We start from the raw sequence: 19,229 nt of genomic DNA, 5'->3' as shown, positions 1-19,229 counted from the left end.
TCCCCCTCAGGTGCATCCCTTGTGGATGGAGTATATCGTTATTTAGGTGCTGCGAAAATTCCAGCATCCTTTAAAGGCGCAAAGGGAAAGAAGAAAGAGGAGAGGAAGCCGGCAACAGGCTCACCTGGTGCAAGTTCTGTGGCCTCCCGGGCACCCACTGCGGTGTGGCATTGCCCCCTCGTGGCCACCGGCAGGCACGCGTTGTCCGGGCCGGGAGACGGGCAGCAGGACCCTGCAGCACTCGCTCCCACCAGGACGCGCTCGCGGAGAGTTCCCCGCAAGGGCAGCATCCCCACAAACCCACCTTGTTCACCTTGGGACCAAACATTTTAAAGAACACCAACTACGAGCGGGCAAGGAGCAAAGTCCTATACAGATATTAACTCAATCCTAGCATTAAGTCCCAACAGGTGGGACAATTGTAGCCCCATTTAAAAGAAGTTTGCGCCAGGTCACTCAGAGAGCAAGAAGTATTGACCGTTTTTAGCTGTATAAAAGATACTTGTGTCTCCATTCCTGAAAGATTTTGCTGTATACATACTTCTAGGTTGACAGATATTTTAAGCACAATGAAGATTTCATTCCCCATTCGTATGGCTTCCACAGATGCTATTGGGAAGTCAGATGTTACTTCTTGAAGTTAATTGATCTTTTTCTCTAATTACTTTTAAGATTTTATTTACCTTTTATATTTTATTGTTTCACCGTGATGTATCTGTTGTGGACTTATTTTTATTTGTGCTCCTTGAGTTTCATTGGGCTTCTTGAATCTGTAGCTTGGTATGTCTTTCATATAGCTTGTTCTGTATTTTCCTTCTGGGAATCTGATTAAATTTATGTTGGGCTTTCTACCCAATGGCTTAAGGTATTTTACTTTGTCTTCTATACTTTCCATCTCATTGTCTCTGTGCAATAATAGTTTCTGGACAATTTCTTCTCACCGATATTCCAGTTCATTCTCTCTTCTTTTATGTTTAATTTGCTGTCTAAACAGACAGCTGTTGTTTTTTTAAATTAGCTTTTTTTTTTTTGCGGTACGCGGGCCTCCCACCGCTGCGGCCTCTCCCGCTGCGGGACGCGCAGGCCCAGCGGCCACAGCCCACGGTCCCAGCCGCTCCGCGGCACGTGGGATCCTCCCGGACCGGGGCATGAACCCGCGTCCCCTGCATCGGCAGGCAGACTCCCAACCACTGCGCCACCAGGGAAGCCCTAAATTAGCTTTTTTTAAAAAAAAAAAAAATCTATTTGGTTATTTTTTCTAAACTGCTAGGCCAATTTTTAAAGCTTGTTTTTTGTAGATATTTTCAACCTTGTCTTTTATCTCTTTAAAAATACTAAGAATTGCTATTTTATACTCTTTCTCTGATAATTCCAGAAGTGTTTGGGTCTGTGTTTGTTGTCTATTAATTCTGCATGTTCTTTCACGATTTCTTATGTCCTTGTGTATCTAGTTATCTTTGAGAATGTGCTGGAAGTTACTAAAAATGAAGTGTGTGTGTGAATACTTTGATGTCTACGATGATAATACCTTTCTCTAAGGATCATTTCCATTTGCTTTTGTCAGACACCCGGGCACACCACTAGGTCAATGTTATAGAGTTTGAAGGCTGAGGATCTCTACACCTCCAAGACAACCTGAATTTGGGAGACATGTCTATGCCAGGGCTTATCTCCTGTTTAACATTTTCTTGAGCATGTCTTCATTTGGGGTCCCAGTTCAAATGTGGGGTGATTATTCAGACTCCCAGCTTTCAACACTTTTACATTTGTACCCCTTATACTGCAAGTCCACCAACTTTACTGCTGGCTTTCACAGGTGTCTCTTTCCACCAGCAAATGCCTTCAGGCAAAAGCAGCTTTGAGGGTTGGGATTATGACTTAGTCTCTTGCTTCTCCTAGAGTCTGATCCTTAATTCTTCACTCTCCTGTTAGCTCTTTGCAATGCTTTTTTCAACGTTTCATCCAGCTTAAGTTATTTTCCATGGAAGAGTTGGTCCTAATTACCTAGACTACCATTACCATGAGTGTAACCCTTCACTCAAGGCTTCATTATTCTCCCTCCAGCCTAGCTGCACAGGACGCTTCCTGTACCGAGGAAGAGAGCAGACGGGAGGAGAGAGGAAAAGGAGATGGTGTTTCTGGTTTTATGACCGTGTTTCGGGGGAGTAGAAACTTACAGCCCCTCAGGAAAAGCCAAACTTTTTTTTCAGAGAGGGGAGCTATTGTTACCTTAAGTTTCTCCACTTACCTAGACTACCTCATATGATTCAACGTCTCCCCAAACTGTCCAGCAGATCACTGATAGGAGATGGCAGTTTCCGGCCACTAGGCAGAGCCGGGGTGGGTGAGAGAGCGCAAGGCCCCGGTCTGACGTGTTCTAGCCATGGGGCGTGGGTGGTTGGTGGCGGCCACGGGAGGAGCGTAGCCTGGCCCCGGGAGCAGAGTGCAAGGCAAATACCTCGCGCGCGCTCAAGCTCTTGCCTCCTCTTCACTTTCTCAAGATGGAGCGAACACCAAGCGGCACGCATTCGCCTCTGCGCATGTCGAAAATGACTATAGCATGCGCCAGGGCCACGTTCCTCGCCCACGAGCGCCCCAGTCAGCGGCGGAATACGTCAAACCAGGAGTCGAAGCGCACCACCGCCAAGGCTTTCGGGAAATGTAGTCTGCAGCCGCGCAGCGCCTGGAGACCTGGGAGGCTGCTCCCTTTGCAAGCGGGTGGCCCGCACTAGGTGGACTACACTCCCTACCCAGCACTCCTACAGTGTTAGGGGACGCAAGTGCGCTTTTTTTATTTTTGGCCCGGAGGCATGCGGGATCTTAGTTCCGCCACCAGGGATGGAACCCCTGTCCCCTGCAGTGGAAGCGTGGTCTTAACCACTGGACCCACAGGGAAGTCCAAGTGGGCTTCCTTTGACACCTCTTTAAAAGGCACACCCAGATTTTCTATTATTAAGTCTAAATTTGGTGGTATAAACCTAATCTGTCTGGTGTCACCATTTTAAACGGCTTTCTCGCCCTCGCCAGGCTATCAAATCCCCTTTAGGAGCTCATAACCTGAGAAAAAGCAATTTTGTGCTTACTTACAGTTATTAAAACTTAGTCGAGACCAGTTCAAAACTCGAAATTCATACCTGATTCTTAGAGCCCGCATGCCCAGCCCGCATGGGTCAGGTGAGGGATAAGAAGGAAGGTGCCGGTCCGCTGTGTTAGTCCTGTTGGGCCCAGGGCCGGTGGCCTGCCCCAGCAGGCGGCCTCCTCACAGGAAGATGCGCGCCAGTCTGTGGGCTGTGTGCAGCTTCATCCCAGCCCACTATATTCATTCAGAGAGGGGTAGCCTAGTTCTGTCCTCACCTCCAACCCCTCTCCAGGTGGGTCACCCGCTAGTTTGGTGGGGCAGCCCCTGGGACACAGAGCCATTGCTCCTGCCCACCCTCTGACTTCTTTCCTCCGGGGAGCTCAGGCGTAGGATAAACATATCTCCCAGTTTGTCAGCACAGTCCCAGCTTCCCGTCTGGTTAGCTCCCCCTTGAGAATGAGCTCAATGGTCCTGGTTTAGCTGATCAGTAATACATATGGTCACCCCACCCAGGATCCACTGAAATCCTGTCTTGTGACCTCTGACGGCAAAGAAATCGGAGAGAGTGGGCCTGTCCTTTTTTTCCAAGGCACAGCACAAAGGCGGACGCTCAGAGGCCTTCACATTCTGCTGGTGGGGTTACTCCACCAGAACACCCCTCCATTCAGAAATCTCCAGACAGTTGCAGGCACCTGTCTGTTACATTCCTCCCCACCTCCTTACCACCGAATACCCACTCTTCAGGCCCATGTGCAAGCTCTCCTAAGAACTCGGAGTAGTAGCCCTGAAGTGGGCTTGTGGTTTTGCTGGAGATAAAGACAGCAAGCTCCAGTGATGTCAGATGCCCCCAATATCTCCACTCATTCTCTTGGTGCCTGATTCCCCCAGCCCTGTGGGGAGGGCCAGGGGACTCACCCTACCACCACAAGGATCCTCTCCTCTGGATCTGACCCTGTTGCACGGTTATATGTCAGTGGGGGCCTAGGAATGAGAGGTTGTGAATTTCTGACTTCCTAGTGAATCCTGTGGGAGCATGTGCCCAGTTCTTGTGGTACCCTTTAGAATGTAGGAGAATATGACTTTTTTCATCTTTCAGGCTTTATCAGCAATTCTAAGCCAACAGAAAAGTCCATGCCAAAACTCTGTGACAACTCTTAACTTCTGAAAATGAGTATTAAAATTCAAGAACAATTGGTAATTGCTAGTTTCTTAAAGCACATGGTAAAACAAAACCTCCATTAATTACTACAACTAATACTTATCTGGTCATAGCAGAATAAAATACCATCTTTATATCAGGTCCAAATTTCTTGGCTCCTTTATCCATTAAAATGTTTGTCCAAAAAAAAAAGTGTTTTTCCAAAATTACAGGGCTTTCCCTACAATTTGCTAGCAAAAATTGGTTCTTTCCTTCCACCAACTCCTGCCGATAATCACCTATGTTGCTTATCTACAGGAAGCCCTCTGTGCCCCTGCCCTCCCCTTCTTTTTAATTATTCCCTCAAATGGCATTTCTAGAGAGGGGGAACTACTTTGATTTTGACAGTACCAAGACCGACACTTTCTTGGGCTTGGATCAGACTTCTCACCCTTGGGAGCATGAATGCCCATCATTCCTTCTCCTAAATGCTTCAGACATGCTGGATGTACAGGTCAGACAGGCTCATGGTACCGAGGGGAACTAGGGAAGTGGCTTTGTCTGAGAAGGGACCAGGTAAGAGCAGGGAGGCAGACTAACTGTAAAAGAGTTTAACATTCACAGAGACACATACAACAAATATGCATCAGCCTCTTTTAACAAATATTAATAATTTGACAGATTTGCTTTTTTATTAAAAAAATTTGTCTTCTTTTATCCCTTCCCAACCCTTTCCCCACTAGCTACTGAGGAAACCACCACTCTGAAGCTGGTATTTTAATACTTTCCTACTTTTACTTCATATGAGTTGATAAAAAAAATAGGTGATATAGATTTTTAAAAGTTTTATCACACTGTATGTAATCCCTCTGCAACTTTATTTTCAATTGTTTTCAATGTTAGCCTTGTTAGTAACATGTACACTCAGTTCAACCATTCATTAAACATTTGAGTATCTCCTGTACTGGGTACAGGGGACTGAACAAGATATGCAAGTTGTTGTTCTCAATCATCAAGCTACTCACTTGCTTTTTTTTTTTTTTCGGTACGCGGGCCTCTCACTGTTGTGGCCTCTCCCGTTGCGGAGCACAGGCTCTGGATGCGCAGGCTCCGCAGCATGTGGGATCTTCCTGGACCGGGGCATGAACCCATGTCCCCTGCATCGGCAGGCAGACTCTCAACCACTGCGCCACCAGGGAAGCCCCTCACTTGCTATTTTTATACTTTTCTGTAAATATGTTGTGCTTCAATAAAATTTACACCCCCCAAAATCTCTACTCTCACAGAGCTTACCTTCTTGAGAAGGACATACAATAAACAAGTAAATGTCAGGTGATGGTAGGTATTATGGAGAAAATGAAGCTGGGAAGGGAGGTGGAGCATGCCATGCAGGGGGATTGCTTTTTTTTTTTTGGCCACGCCAAGGGGCTTGTGGGATCTTAGTTCCCTGACCAAGGATTGAACCTGCGCCCTTGGCAGTGAAAACCCTGAGTCCTAACCACTGAACCACCAGGGAATTCCCGGGGATTGCTATTTCAATAGGGTAGTCAAAGAAGGGTTCACTGAACAAAGATCTGCAGGAGGTGAGGAACCAAACCAGGTGACATCTAGAAGAAGAGGATTCCAGGAAGAGTCAATAGCAAATGCAAAGCGTCTGAAGTGGAAGCTTGCTGTGGGTGTTTAAGTTACTGCAGAGAGTTTGGTGGAGCCGTAGTACAGTGATCAAGAAAGAAGACGAGTGGTGAGTCAGACAGATAATACAGGAGGGTGGCAGGTGGTGGCAGTACTGCATAGGGCTTTTACTTTAGTCTTTATTCGTGGAGAGCTATTTGAGGGCTTTGAGAAGATGAGTGACACAATCTTAGACTTTTACAGTGTCACTCTGGCTGCTGAACTTCGAACATAGAGAGACACGGGTGGAAGCAGGGAAACCAACTAGGAGGCTATTTATTGCAAATACCTGGACCGTAGATGATGATGGTGACTTGGCCTAGGATGGTAGAGGCAACAAGAAATGGCCATCCACATATATCCTGCAAGTTGGCAGACAGAACTTACTGAACCTTGGACATGGGGTGTGAAAGAAAGGTATCAAGAATGGTACCCCAGTTTGGGACTTGAGCAACTGGAAGGATGGGGTTGCCTTTTCCCAGACGGGAGGGCTGAGGTAGGAACATGCTTATGATGAGGGTGGGAAGGGGAGATCATGAGTTAGTTCATTTTTGGACATATTAAATTTGAGATGTCTGTTAGAAATCCAAGTGGAGGTGTCAAGTAGGCAGTTGGTTATGAGTATGGAATCTTGGGCTGGAGATAAAATTTTCAAGCAGGTATTTAAAGTCTTGCGAGTAGATGAGAGCCCCAATGAGGGTGACTGTAGAAAAAGAAGAGAGATCCAAAGATGGAGCCCTAGAAGAATTCCTATGTCTAGAGCAAGGGAAGATATAGAACTTGGGAGAATTAGCTGTCAATAAAGTATAAGGAAATCTAGGTGTGATAACCTGGAAGCCAAGGATGAGGAAGTGATCAACTGTACCAAATAATGCTGACAGGTCAAGTAAAAGGACTGAAAAGGGCTTCCCTGGTGGCGCAGTTGTTGAGAGTCCGCCTGCCGCTGTGGGGGACACGGGTTCATGCCTCGGTCAGGGAAGATCCCACATGCCGCGGAGCGGCTGGGCCCGTGAGCCATGGCCGCTGAGCCTGCACGTCCGGAGTCTGTGCTCCGCAACGGGATAGGCCACGGCAGTGAGAGGCCCGCGTACCGCAAAAAAAAAAAAGGGACTGAAAAAATACGACTGGATTTAGCCACGTGGAGTCCATGAGTGACCCTCTGACAAAAGCAGAAACAAAGACCTAATTGGAGGGGGTGCAAGAGAGACTGGAAGGAGAGGAATTGGAGACAATGAGTATTAGACACCTCTATTGAGGAATATTCCTATTAAGTAGGGAATGAAGTGGCAGGTGGAGGGGGATGCAGTGTGTGTGTGTGTGTGTGTGTGTGTGTGTGTGTGTGTGTGTGTGTGTGTGTGTGTGTGTGTGTGTGTGTGTGTGTGTGTGTGTGTGTGTGTAATATTTGAATATATTTACAAATATAGATTTAAGATGAGAAAAATCACGTTATTATGCTGATAGGAAAAATTCAGTAGACAAGAAAAAAAAGATGCAGGAAAGAGGACAACTGTAGGAATGATGTTCTAGTTTATGAACAGGATCTAATACACCAGAGAGAAGCTGGTCTTAGATAAGAGAACAAAGTGTCAACCACAGTAGCAGGAAAGAAAGGAAGAGCACAGGGACAAGATGCACGTAGGTGAGTAGTTACCTTCTGGTTGCTTTTATTTTCCTGTTACCTAGGAAACAAGGTCACCAGCTGAGTAAGGACTGGGATGAAGTGCTGGAGGTTGAGAAGACAGAAGCTATGCAACAGTACCTTAGGAGACTGGGACAACGACTGGACTAGGGAAACAAATGCCTGAGGTTAGCAGTCAGGGATTTAAAGTGGGACTAGTCACTGTGGCTCTGTTTCCTGCAGCCACATTTAGCTGCATGGGTACAGGAGCGGAATAGACGAGTTAGAATGTTTTTTTGTTTCCAGATGCTCTGGTTCCTTTACTGAAGTACTGTATTATATTAAGAATATGCCACGGTTTATTAACCCATTCACTTACTGTCAGACATTTATGTTGTGTCCATATATTTACTATTTCAAACACTGCTGCAATAATCATCCTTGTACATGTCTTTGTGCTCACATGGGAGTACTTCTACTCTACCACATAGATCTAGAAGTGGAATCAATGGGTCATCAAGTGTGCTTAACTTCAATTTTACTGGATATTACCAAATTACTGCCCCAAATGATTATACTAATTAACCCTCTCACTAGCAGTGTATAAAAGTTCTCATTTTCCCCCTGCCAGACTTCTAACTAAATTTTTTGCCAGCCTAATGGATATGAAATAGTATCTCACTGTTTTGCAGTATTCTGATTTCAAGATTGAACATCTCTTCATTCTGAAAAACTAGCCTTCTTTCTCTATCAACACATCTCCACTATACTGCTAACAAGACTATATTAAGTACCTATTGTGTGCCTGGCATTGTGATAATCAAGGGAACAAAAAATGTTAGCAAAATAGATGTGGACTCTGCCTTCCTGGCACTCACAATCTACTGTAGGGTGGGGAGAAAACAAATAATCAAAAATACAAATTGTGGTAAGGTGAAGGACATTAACAATAATCCATGAAAATTTAAAAGGAGACCAATTTAGCCAGGCAGTCATTAAAACCTTCCCTGATGTGACATTTGCATTTTTAACAGGTAGGAATTAACTATTTCAGTATTTATAAAAGCCCACTGCAGCTATAAAGAACCAAGCATCACCAGCATCAACATGCCTAATAACTGCAGAATTGTTTTATTATCCATGCTGGCACAGAGAAGTGCTAGATGCTCTGGCAGACATAGTGCCTACCTTGGGGCCCTTCCCCACATACACCCAGGCACCAGGAGTAGGACACTGGTTTTCTCTTGTTTCCCTTTTGCAATTTTGAAGCTATTACTCCTGCACTATTGTAACTAGTTTATTCTTGCATGAATCTCACACCTGGTTATACGTACCTATACATGCTGACCCAGTAATCCCATTTTGGATATTTATCTCACTCTGGATATTTTAAGAAAAAATTCTATAGAAAAAAAAAGTGGGGGTGCTTAAAAAGGTGAAAGTATTCAATGTCATTATAAAACCAATGCCCCAAACTATCCAAATATTATTGCAACAGTAGGGAGTTTGTTAATGGGATCATGAGACTGTGTAGCAACATGAAAAATATTTTTAAGAAAGTTTTTTATTTAAGTATGAGACAAGATTTTATCTACAGTCTAGGCAAATGCAAATAACTTATATATTAAAGTGTGAGGGTGTGGGTGAATCTGGGGGATTTAATTTACTGAAACAGTCAAGAAAAACATTCCAAGGCCCTTCATCATTTTGCTTCCACTTGGTCTCCCGTCTAACCTATCACCATATCCCTTCATCCATTCACCCCCAAACGACACTGTGTTACATGCATCTCTTTGAACATAGCATGGCTCTGGAGACATGAAATTTAGAGGTTAAGAGCTCTGCCTTTGCAGCCAGGCAGTTCTGGGTTCCAAGTCTGAATCTGCCATGGGCAGTACTTTACTTCTCTGGGTTTTTCTCCCCATTATAAAACAAAGATATAATACATGCATTAAGTTTCTTTAATGCAAGCAACAGAAATATAAGAAAGGGGGACTCATTCAACTGATAGTGGGGAGCCCACTGAATCCCAGAAGAGCTTCAGAAATTGAGCCCAGTCCAAGGACCTCAGGAATGAGAAATGAGAACACCATCATGGCGGCTGCATCCTCTCCTGCTACAACAGACCTCCCCGCTCTGGTAAGGAATCAGGCTCCAGGCAACTTTAGGCCTTCACCTTACCAGCCTAGCAACCTCAAATTAAAGTATCCTTGCTAAGTCTATTTTGAAAAAATTCTGTCAAAGGACTCTGATTGGCTCAATTGTTCCTGGAACTATCATTGAGCCCCAGGATGTCCTGACTTGTGTTCCTGTGGTCAGTACAGCAGGGATTGTTACAAGAGGAAGAGTGGGGAAAAAGTTGGGCAAAGACAAGACACCACAAGACCTATTAGGGAACCTGTAAGGATTAAATGAAATGATGGCTATATAGTACTTAGCACAATGTCTTTCAAGTAGTAAGCAATCAATAAATGCTATTAACTCACCTGGCTGTGATGAGTTTAGCAGTTAATCCCTCTTCCTTGATGCACCACTCTTTAATCTTAGCCAAGTTCTGAAAATGGAAAAAGACAAACTGACTCCCATTCAACTAAGAAGGCTATTTATTGAAATAATACAACAATGTTACAAGGATGTATTTCATATGGCCTAGAAGCTGGGTGTTCATTAAGTGCATGGTGCATGGTTGCTGGGACTAGAGAATCCTCTGCTCAATCAGCCATACATACATCCTGGGCGCCCTCCCTGCCAATGATGATATGCTGAGATTCAGAGACTGGTTGGATCTAGGCCAGGCTGCACACACAAACCAGTGGTCTCCTTTAGGTCTTCTGGAACTAAGTCTTTATAAACTTCCACAACAGCTGCGTAGCACTCAACTGGTTACAATTCATGCCATTCTTGCAAACAGTCCACTATGGGGATCCCCAAACAATCAACAGAAAAATGAGTTCCTGATAGGCATCCTAGCCAATCAGTAGAGGAGGTTCTGAGTAGAATTGCCCATTGTCAAACTATGTATCAGACAACACAGGCACGGTCTTGGCATTGTGGCATATGCTAAGCGTGGAACATCATAAACAAGGTATTTTTGAATGGTTAAAGTCTCGGAAGGGCAGATCTGCTATAGAGCATCCCATCTTGCTCCACATACGACAAACTCACTGGGCTGGACTTCCCACATTTCAGGCCCCAGGCACATTTTTCCAGCAGAGAATTACAAAGGATGTTTGGGAGCTGCCTCATGTTGTCCAGAATGAGACAAAAATGATGGATCCTCCCACCTGGCATGCAAAGAAGCCAGTAGGAAAGGTTCACCATCAACACCACCCCATATCACTCCTCCCCAGGATTCATCATTAGGGCAGGAACATTTGCTTATCTTGGGGGGAACAGAGGCTCTTTCATGAAAAGGGTCAATTTCTACAGTTGCTTCCAAATTTCTCTGCACTACTGGTGCCAATGAACGAACAAAGATTCTGGAAATTCCTTTAGAATAAGCCATGGGAGGCTTTAGGGGATATTAAGGATTAGAGTGGGCTATTCTTACCTCACGCTTTACTGATGGAAAGTCACCAGAGAGCCATAAAAGTTAATTTTTTAATGGTGAAAATTTCCTTGGCACACAAAATGACCCACTACATGATGATTGCCTAAACTGATTTAAAGGCAAATTTTATGGCAATGGATAATTGGATTTATACTTCTCTACAGTAAAATTAATTTGAGGAATTTTTTTTTTTTTTGCGGTACACGGGCCTCTCACTGTTGTGGCCTCTCCTGTCGCAGAGCACAGGCTCCGGACGCACAGGCTCAGCAGCCATGGCTCACGGGCCCAGCCGCTCCGCGGCATGTGGGATCTTCCTGGACCGGGGCACAGAACCCGTGTCTCCTGCATCGGCAGGCGGACTCTCAACCACTGTGCCACCAGGGAAGCCCAATTTGGGGAACTTTTTTTCTCTTAGTTCTGTGTTGTTTTCCCATTGATCAAATCAATACAGGAAGCTTGGGGCAGTGCTTTTTCATGGGAGGATCATGAAAAGCACAGTAGGAAGACTTATTAATTCTATGAAACTGACATACCTTAGCTGAAGTATGATATTGGGAAAAGAAAAAAAGTCATTAGTAGTTCAACTATTTACAATTTCTGTTAACATTTTGGTTTGTAAGCTTCCAACAAGCTGCTTTAAATAAGTGTGTGACAAATTTGCATATGTCTTGCTGCCTCTTATGCTTTTATGAGTTCCCAAAGTATTCAACTCCTGAGCGTTCATTAAATATTTGTGCATCTGATTTATTTTAAAACTTATTTTAAAGCCCTGAATTCCAAAATATCTTTTCAGTGGCAAGACTATGAGGCCAAAGATCCAGGAGACCTGCATTTTCCACCCAGCTTTGCAGCTATAAACTGTTATCATGCTGTGCAACCACTTCACATCTTTGGCTTTCAGTTTCTTCATCTGTACAATGAAGCGGTTGGACCAGCTGATCTAATTCTTTAAATGGTGAATTCCTGGAGGTGAAACTGATTTCCATGGTAAATTTAACGTAAGAGCTGCAGTTGAATGCAGCTGTCAAGCAATTTAAAAATGAGTTTTGGTAACTACCATGGGAGTTTTATTTTTTTAAAAAGCTGTAAACAGTGAGAGTTACAAGTTAAATTGTTGAAAGTTGGTGATCTCCTGCAAACATATATTCAAAAAATTTACAAAGTCCAATATATAGGCATACCATTTCTAACAGGCTATATGTTTGTAGTTGTTTTTACACACGTCTGTAATCAGATCTGAGAATGTGGCTTTTATTTATTCTTTTCCTTTTTTTTTTTTTTCTCTTATTTGGCTGCACCACATGGCATGCAGGATCTTCACCAACTAGGGATCGAACCTGTGCCCCTGCAGTTGGAAGCGTGGAGTCTTATAACCACTGGACCACCAGGGAAGTCCCAGAGAATGTGGCTTTTATTTAAAAAAACACTGTCTACTAGCACAGAGCTTTCTCCACACACAATGTACACACATACACACACACAATTCATTACATTCTCAAGCTTTCTCTCCAGTAAGAATCCTCTGATACTGAATAAGAACAATATTTTAGCTAAAGCTTTTGGCACATTCCCTAATGTCAAGGTTCCTAGAGTTTATTTCGTGTATGAATTCTCTGATGTTTAGTAAGAGCTGAGCTTCGACTGAAGTTTTTCCCACATTCCTTACAAGCGTAGGGTTTTTCTCCAGTATGGATTCTCTGATGATCATGCAGATTAGTTTTCTTTCGGAAAGCTCGCCCACATTCATTACATTCATAGGGTTTTTCTCCGGTATGAGTTCTCTCATGCTGAATGAGAGATGAACTCTGACTGAAGGCTTTACCACAGTCGATACATTCATAGGGTTTCTCTCCAGTGTGGGTTCTCTCATGTTGAGTCAGTGATGAGCGTCGACTGAAGGCTTCTCCACATTCATTACATTCATAGGGTTTTTCTCCAGTATGAATTCTGTGATGCTCTATGAAACTCGTACTCCTTTTGAAAGCTTTCCCACATACATTACATTGATAGGGTTTCTCGCCAGGGTGAGAAATAGATTGTTGACTAAAGGCCTGCTCACAATCATAGGGGTTTTCTCTAGTGTGGATCCTCTGATGGTCAGAGAAGTCTGTAATGTGACTGAAGTCTTCCCCACAGTCATTGCAATGATAGGATTTCACTTCAGTGAGAGTGTTTTCATCTTGAGTAAGAGATGAGCTCTTGAAATCTATGCTGTAGTTACTGCTTTGGTAAGGTTTGCCTCTCTTATGAATCCTCATATGTTTATAAAGGGAAGGGCTCTGACCAAAAGCCCTCCCACATATGCTACATTCAAAAGGTTTCTCTCCTGTGTGAGTCCTCTCATGCTGGACAAGGGAAGAACACCGACTAAAGGCTTTCCCACATTCCTTACATTGGAAGGGTTTCTCTCCACTATGTGTGACCTCGTGCTGAGTGAGGGATGTGCCATGCCTAAATGACCTACCACACAAATTACATCGATATGGTTTCTCTCCAGTGTGAATTCTCTGGTGTTGAACAAGGGAGGAGCTGCGCTGGAAGGCTTTCCCACAGAGACTACACTGATAGGGTTTCTCTCCAGTATGAGCATTCTCATGCTGACCAAGGGATGAGCTATGCCTGAAGGCCTTCCCACACACATTACATTCAAAGGGTTTCTCCCCAGTGTGAATTCTCTGATGCTCAGTAAGTTGTGTCTTCCAGAGGAAGGTTTTCCCACAGTCAGTACATTCATGGTGTTTCTTTCCAGGATAAATTCCCTGATCTGTACCGTTGGGGAAAGTTCCATCTCCTTTATGAGTTTTCTCATGTTTAGTCAGTGATGACCTATGAATAAAGGCTTTTCTACATTTATTACATTTATAAGGTTTCTTTTTTGCAAGGATATTATTCTGACTGAGTAAGTCTGAATTATGTCCCAAATTGCTCCCAAGTGTATCACATTCATTAGACCTTGGAGGAATGTTCAGTTGTGTAACCAGGTCTGTGTTCAATCTAGAATTTTCAACAAATTTATTTTGCTCACAAGCTTCCTCTGGTGTGATTATTTTCTTCTGGGTGGATGCATCTGGCCCCAAATGTCTCTTCCAGTTTTCCTTGTGCCTCTCTAACTGGCCATTAATATCCCAAGTGTCTTCTAACGTGGTACATGAGGGATCATCTGTGCTAAGGGATACTTCAGATATGCTCTGCTGCAGATTTGAAGATTTGGCTTCAGGCCTGGTCCTCCAGTCTGAAAGAAATCCAAAGTGCAAAAGTCCCCTATTCACTCCTGTTAAAACAAACTGCTACAGGAATGAGGAAGTGAAAGAGATATGTTATACATCACTCTGTTTTGAAATTAGTCCTGTAGCTTCAGGAGAAGACCCAAAATGGAGAAAGGAAGAGTGGAGAGAGGTGACAATGCAGACTGCAGATCCAGAGAGAAGAATAAGTCCAGAATGAGGAAGCCCATGTAGGAGGGCTTGTTAGGGAGTAGGGAACAGGTGAGCAAGAGAGAGTTAGGCACAGATACAAATGGAATAGGATCATGGTCTGTCTTGCAGAGTCCTATCTGCTATCCATGCCTCCCGTCCATTTTACAAACTGCCATGGAATCTATCTTCCTAATACATTCATTTCATAATTTCTTTAAAGTCACCTCTGAGGCTTCAGATCTTCAAACCCTGCAGAAAAAATCTGCAACCAGTGATCTAACTGAAATGATTCTTTCACATAACCCGAGATCAAGGGCTATACTTCCCAAAGAGAAAAAAAAGTACTATTTCAGGAGGCAAATCATCCTTGCCCTTACACACAGAGCTGTGATTTTAGTCTATTTGAGTTCTGATTCTACATTAATCACCTCTCTTAACCAAAAACAATTTATTTTAATCTGCCTAAAAAACTGATCTCTAAACCTCTGTTTAACCTCAGAATACTAATAGCAGAAAATTAATTAATGTCTAGGTTCTAAGAAAGGTAACCTTTTAAAAACTAAGGGGAGGGAGGTTTCTGGAATGATGGAGATGTTCCATATCAACAGAAGTTTTGGTTGGATGGGAGAATGCACTTGTCAAAATCAAATGGATGGTACATATATAAGAGGTATATATTTCACTGTATATAATATTTTCTAAAAAAAAAGAACTATGAACAAATATTGAACTCTAGCCAATGATATACATGCTGAAGCATGTAGGGGTGAAATGTACTCATGTCTGCAACTCACTAGGAAATGCATCAAAGGTAAGACAGATTAATAGATAGACAGACAAAGAGATATGACGAAGTGATAAAGCAAATATAACAACATGTTAACAACTATAGCACCATGGTGGTAGGTATATGGTGTTCACTGTATAATTTTTTCAACTTCTCAAATATTTGAAAATTTGCATAATAAAATATTAGGAGGGGAAAAAAAAACCCAGTAACTAAGGAGCCCTAAACTCCCAAATTCCTTACCCTGGAATAAGACTCAATTCTAAATTTCTGAGGACAGAGAATACTTTGTACTCCTTTTAGAATCCTTCTCAGTGGGACATTCAAGAAATGTTTGTTGGAATGAATGAATGAGAAAGTTCTCTCCCAGCAAGATTCCATAACAATCAATCAAGTAATTTTCTGACTGCTTTCTACATGCTCTGCAATACAAATAGAAAATATTAGAAATATAATAAATAGACTCTCCAGGAGCTTAAAATCTAAGAATAAAAACAAGACTCAATCTTTTGATGACTTAATAAAAAACCCATCAGATAGCACGTATTAAATCTGAATTTGTGTGGTAGAGATGATATAAATGGTATTTGTGATCAAGGAAGAAACAAATAAATATATTAGCATATATTAAGTTTTATGGATTAGACAGACCTTGAACTTAAAGAATAGATGGTTTTGGATAGGCACGAAGTATTATCTAATGAGGGAAACTATATGCTACTTACAGAGAACATCAAGAAAAAGTTTAAACTAGGTGGAGCTTTTTTTAGCAGGAATAGAAAGATAATACTGGAAGGGATGATGGGGACCTTTAAATCAAGGGAGTTTCTGCTTCCTATAATGAGGTACAGGGAGTAATAGCAAAGTTCTTTCAGAGGTGGCTGGTTTAGGAAGATAAAGCATTAAAATCCAATATGGTCCATGAAGTGATGAATAGATAAACAAAATGTGATATATCCATACAAGAAAATATTACTCAGCAATACAAAGGAATGAAGTTCTAATACATGCTACAACATGAATGAACCTTGAAACATTATGCTAAGTGAAAGAAGCCAGTCACAAAGGGCTACATATTATGATTCCATATATAGAAAATATCCAGAATAGGCAAATCCGTAGAGATAAAAAGTAGATTAATGGTTGCTGGGAGGTATGGGGAATGGAAAGTGACTGCTAGTGGGTATAAGATTTCTTATTGGGGTGTTGAACATGTACTGCTTAGATAGTGGTGATGGCTGCACAACTCTGTACATATCCAAACAACCACTGAAATGTACACTTTAAAAGGGTGAATTTTATGGTATGTGAATTATATCTCAATAAAAGTATGATTTAAAAAATCCAGTATGGATTACAAAAAGATAAAATTCAGTGAGCAATTTCAACTGGGAATTATAATAATCTAAGTCTGGGGTTTGGTTTAGGATGTCACCAGTCCAAGTTAAAAGGGAGGAAAACCTAAGATACTTCTCAAAGGAGGAAAATAACTTGGGTTGAAAGAAAAAGACTAGACTGACTATGGTGTCTGGCCTGAGGGACTGGAATCCTGGTAATTTCTAATGGGCAAGGGGAGAAATGGATAATGGGCAATGTAGCAAAATGTGCTGACTGGAGATGCAAGATGATTAATCTAGATCTTACACCTCTAATAAGAATGTTGTGGGACTTACAAGTGGAGGGGTCCTGTGAGAAGAAAATAAAAGTGACCAGGGTACAAGTAAGGATGATTCTGAGTCTACAGCACACAATAAAGAGCTGCAACTACCAGAAGGCAGGCACCCTTTTATAGGGAGGTAATATAGAAAGAAAGGAGAGGAAGCCGGAAGGCAGGCTCCTTAAGGTAGATTCACTAAGAGGGAAAAGCAAGAAAAGCCAAAGACCCAAAGCCAAGAAGCATTGAATGAGGGGAAACCAGGAGAGGATGATACTCCAGGAACTGTGGAGGGAGGAAATGGACAGGAGTGCAGGACGGAAGGAGGATGGTGTTGCTCGCCAGACAGGTGGTACAGGAGTGCAGTCAGGGAAAGAAGTCTGGAGGGAGGGAGAATCAAGGTTATGGGTATTTCCTGCAAGTCTGGGGCATTCGACAGTGAAAGCAGCAAGAAAAAACAAGGAGGAGATATGGAAGTTCAATTAATGTCTGAATGAGTAAGAAAAGAGATCTCTAAATAATGAAGGGGTACTGAGGACACCAAAGGAGAAAATAATCCAGAAGTAGGGATATAGGATAGGGACAGATGGTATTCTGAGTGTAGGACAAAGGGCTACTTTCAGAAAGGAAAAAGAGGTACCTTTTCTTCCAAGACCTACCAGCAGCAAGACACCCTAATGGAGAAGGGAGACATACAGGTAGGTGTCATCCAGATGGTCCAACCTCTTCTACAGGTCTAGGCGCTCCCAAGGCAGCAATCTGAAGGTGCTTCCCTCTCCCTCAGCTGTGCCATTGTCCTACATGCTTGATTCTCCCTCATTTACCTGGACAGAAAGGTCTTTGGATTTCTCCCTCTGCTATCCATGGCTCTTCTCCTTGCTCCAATTTGAAGATCACCTCTGGCTTGGAAACTTGATATCCTGCTCATGGGTAAATACACAAGATTTGGTTGTTTGTGCAAGTAGACAAAGAACCCTCTACAAGTCAGTATTAGGCCTTGATCCTCAGGAACTCTGAAGGGAAAAAATGGTGCAACTTGAGGAGTCATGCAATCAAATGGCCTATTTCCAGTTCTGCAAAAGAAAGACCTTTTACCTAAAGAGCAGGCTCAGAAACCCATAAAGCTGGGTCCCAGCAAGATGAACAAGCTCTAACCCTGTACACTCTGCTCACAGTCACCCAAACTATGAGTCCCACAACCTTAGCAACTGAGAAAGGAAAGACCCACCAATACATAGACAATGAGATGTGGTCCTTACCAAGAGAAACCAAGTGGCTATAGTTCTCCAGCATCACATCCCTGTACAAGCGCCTCTGAGCGGGATCCATGTGGTGCCATTCTTCCTGGGTGAAGTTCACAGCCACATCTTTAAATGTCACCGATTCCTGTAGGAACACATTCCTGCTCAAGTAGGGATCAACCCCACAAATGTTCCCATGGCAAAACTGGGAACCTACTGTAGGGTCTATCACAAATGGTGATCACACATGTGATATCCTGAGGGGGCAATGTTGGGTTAAATATACTAGTTGTTACACAATTTTATAGAGAATCTAATATGGCAGGCAGGAAAGTCATGAGGGGCAATGTGTCCCGCAATCCTGTAAGCCTAGTTTTCTTCTTGTTCCCTTCAAAGCCAAGCCTTTCCTATACAATCACCAATTCCTCACTGCCCATTACAAAACCCAAATACAGCAGGGAATAAAAAGTGACAGCCCTCCTTCACCCCCATCACCAATCCCACACAAACTCCCTACAAATAACCATTGTTAACAGTTTGGTGTATACACTTAACAGTCCCTTTCCATGTTTCACACACACACAGTCTTGTTTTGTGAAATATCATATAAATTGTTCTACATTCTGCTTTTCACGTTTAGCTATGTATCTTGGAAGTCTTTCCTTAGTGCTATGTATAATTTCACCTTATTTCTTTGAATTGCTTCATAGCACCGCAGAGTACAGCTGTACCATAAGACACCCATTGCCTAAAACCCATAGCACCCCACTGTACTAGGAACAAGATTCAAACTCCCCCATCACTCACTGGGCTCTGGCCATGCTGACCTTGCCCTGAATATATCAAGCCTGTTCCCACCCTGGGCCTTGGGATCGCGACATGGTTGACAATCAGTCAACCTAAACCACGTTTAGGTCTCAGGTCCAGGATCGCCGCCTCAGAAAAGGTGTCTTAGCACCTCCTTCTAATTTACTATGCATCATATTACCATGCTTAATTTTTCTCCTAAAACAGGTATTGCTCACTGTCCAAATTCCTGCCACCTTAACTCAGGAACCAAATAGATTCAGATGAA

At 43.0% G+C, this 19,229-nt stretch overlaps 2 protein-coding genes across 6 annotated transcripts in view; both read right to left on the bottom strand.

Moving 5' to 3' along the window:
• Positions 1–2,474, bottom strand: part of CDH3 (cadherin 3) — a 103,033-nt gene extending 100,559 nt beyond the window's left edge. Inside the window, exon 1 of the mRNA XM_060132213.1 lies at positions 2,459–2,474. The gene's annotated coding sequence lies outside the window, so the exon portion shown is untranslated. The remainder of the gene's footprint in view (positions 1–2,458) is intronic.
• Positions 1–19,229, bottom strand: part of ZFP90 (ZFP90 zinc finger protein) — a 33,877-nt gene that overhangs the window by 2,929 nt on the left and 11,719 nt on the right. For 2 of the 5 annotated variants that reach the window (XM_060132216.1, XM_060132215.1), the window contains 4 exons: positions 18,173–18,299; positions 17,738–17,833; positions 17,573–17,587; positions 12,129–14,288 (listed from right to left, as the gene is read on the bottom strand). In XM_060132216.1, the coding sequence (XP_059988199.1) occupies positions 12,643–14,288; positions 17,573–17,587; positions 17,738–17,833; positions 18,173–18,299 (1,884 nt within the window). In that variant the 3' untranslated portion in view covers positions 12,129–12,642. Of the gene's footprint in view, positions 1–8,890; positions 8,909–9,992; positions 10,061–12,128; positions 14,289–17,572; positions 17,588–17,737; positions 17,834–18,172; positions 18,300–19,229 lie in introns of those variants that run through there. The other 3 variants (XM_060132219.1, XM_060132218.1, XM_060132217.1) reach the window with 3 other exon arrangements.

Source organism: Lagenorhynchus albirostris, chromosome 19 (genome assembly GCF_949774975.1).
Source record: "Lagenorhynchus albirostris chromosome 19, mLagAlb1.1, whole genome shotgun sequence".
Taxonomy (NCBI): Eukaryota; Metazoa; Chordata; class Mammalia; order Artiodactyla; family Delphinidae; genus Lagenorhynchus; species Lagenorhynchus albirostris.
The sequence above is the reverse complement of the archived record's forward strand: the minus strand, read 5'-3'. Positions and strand labels throughout refer to the sequence as shown.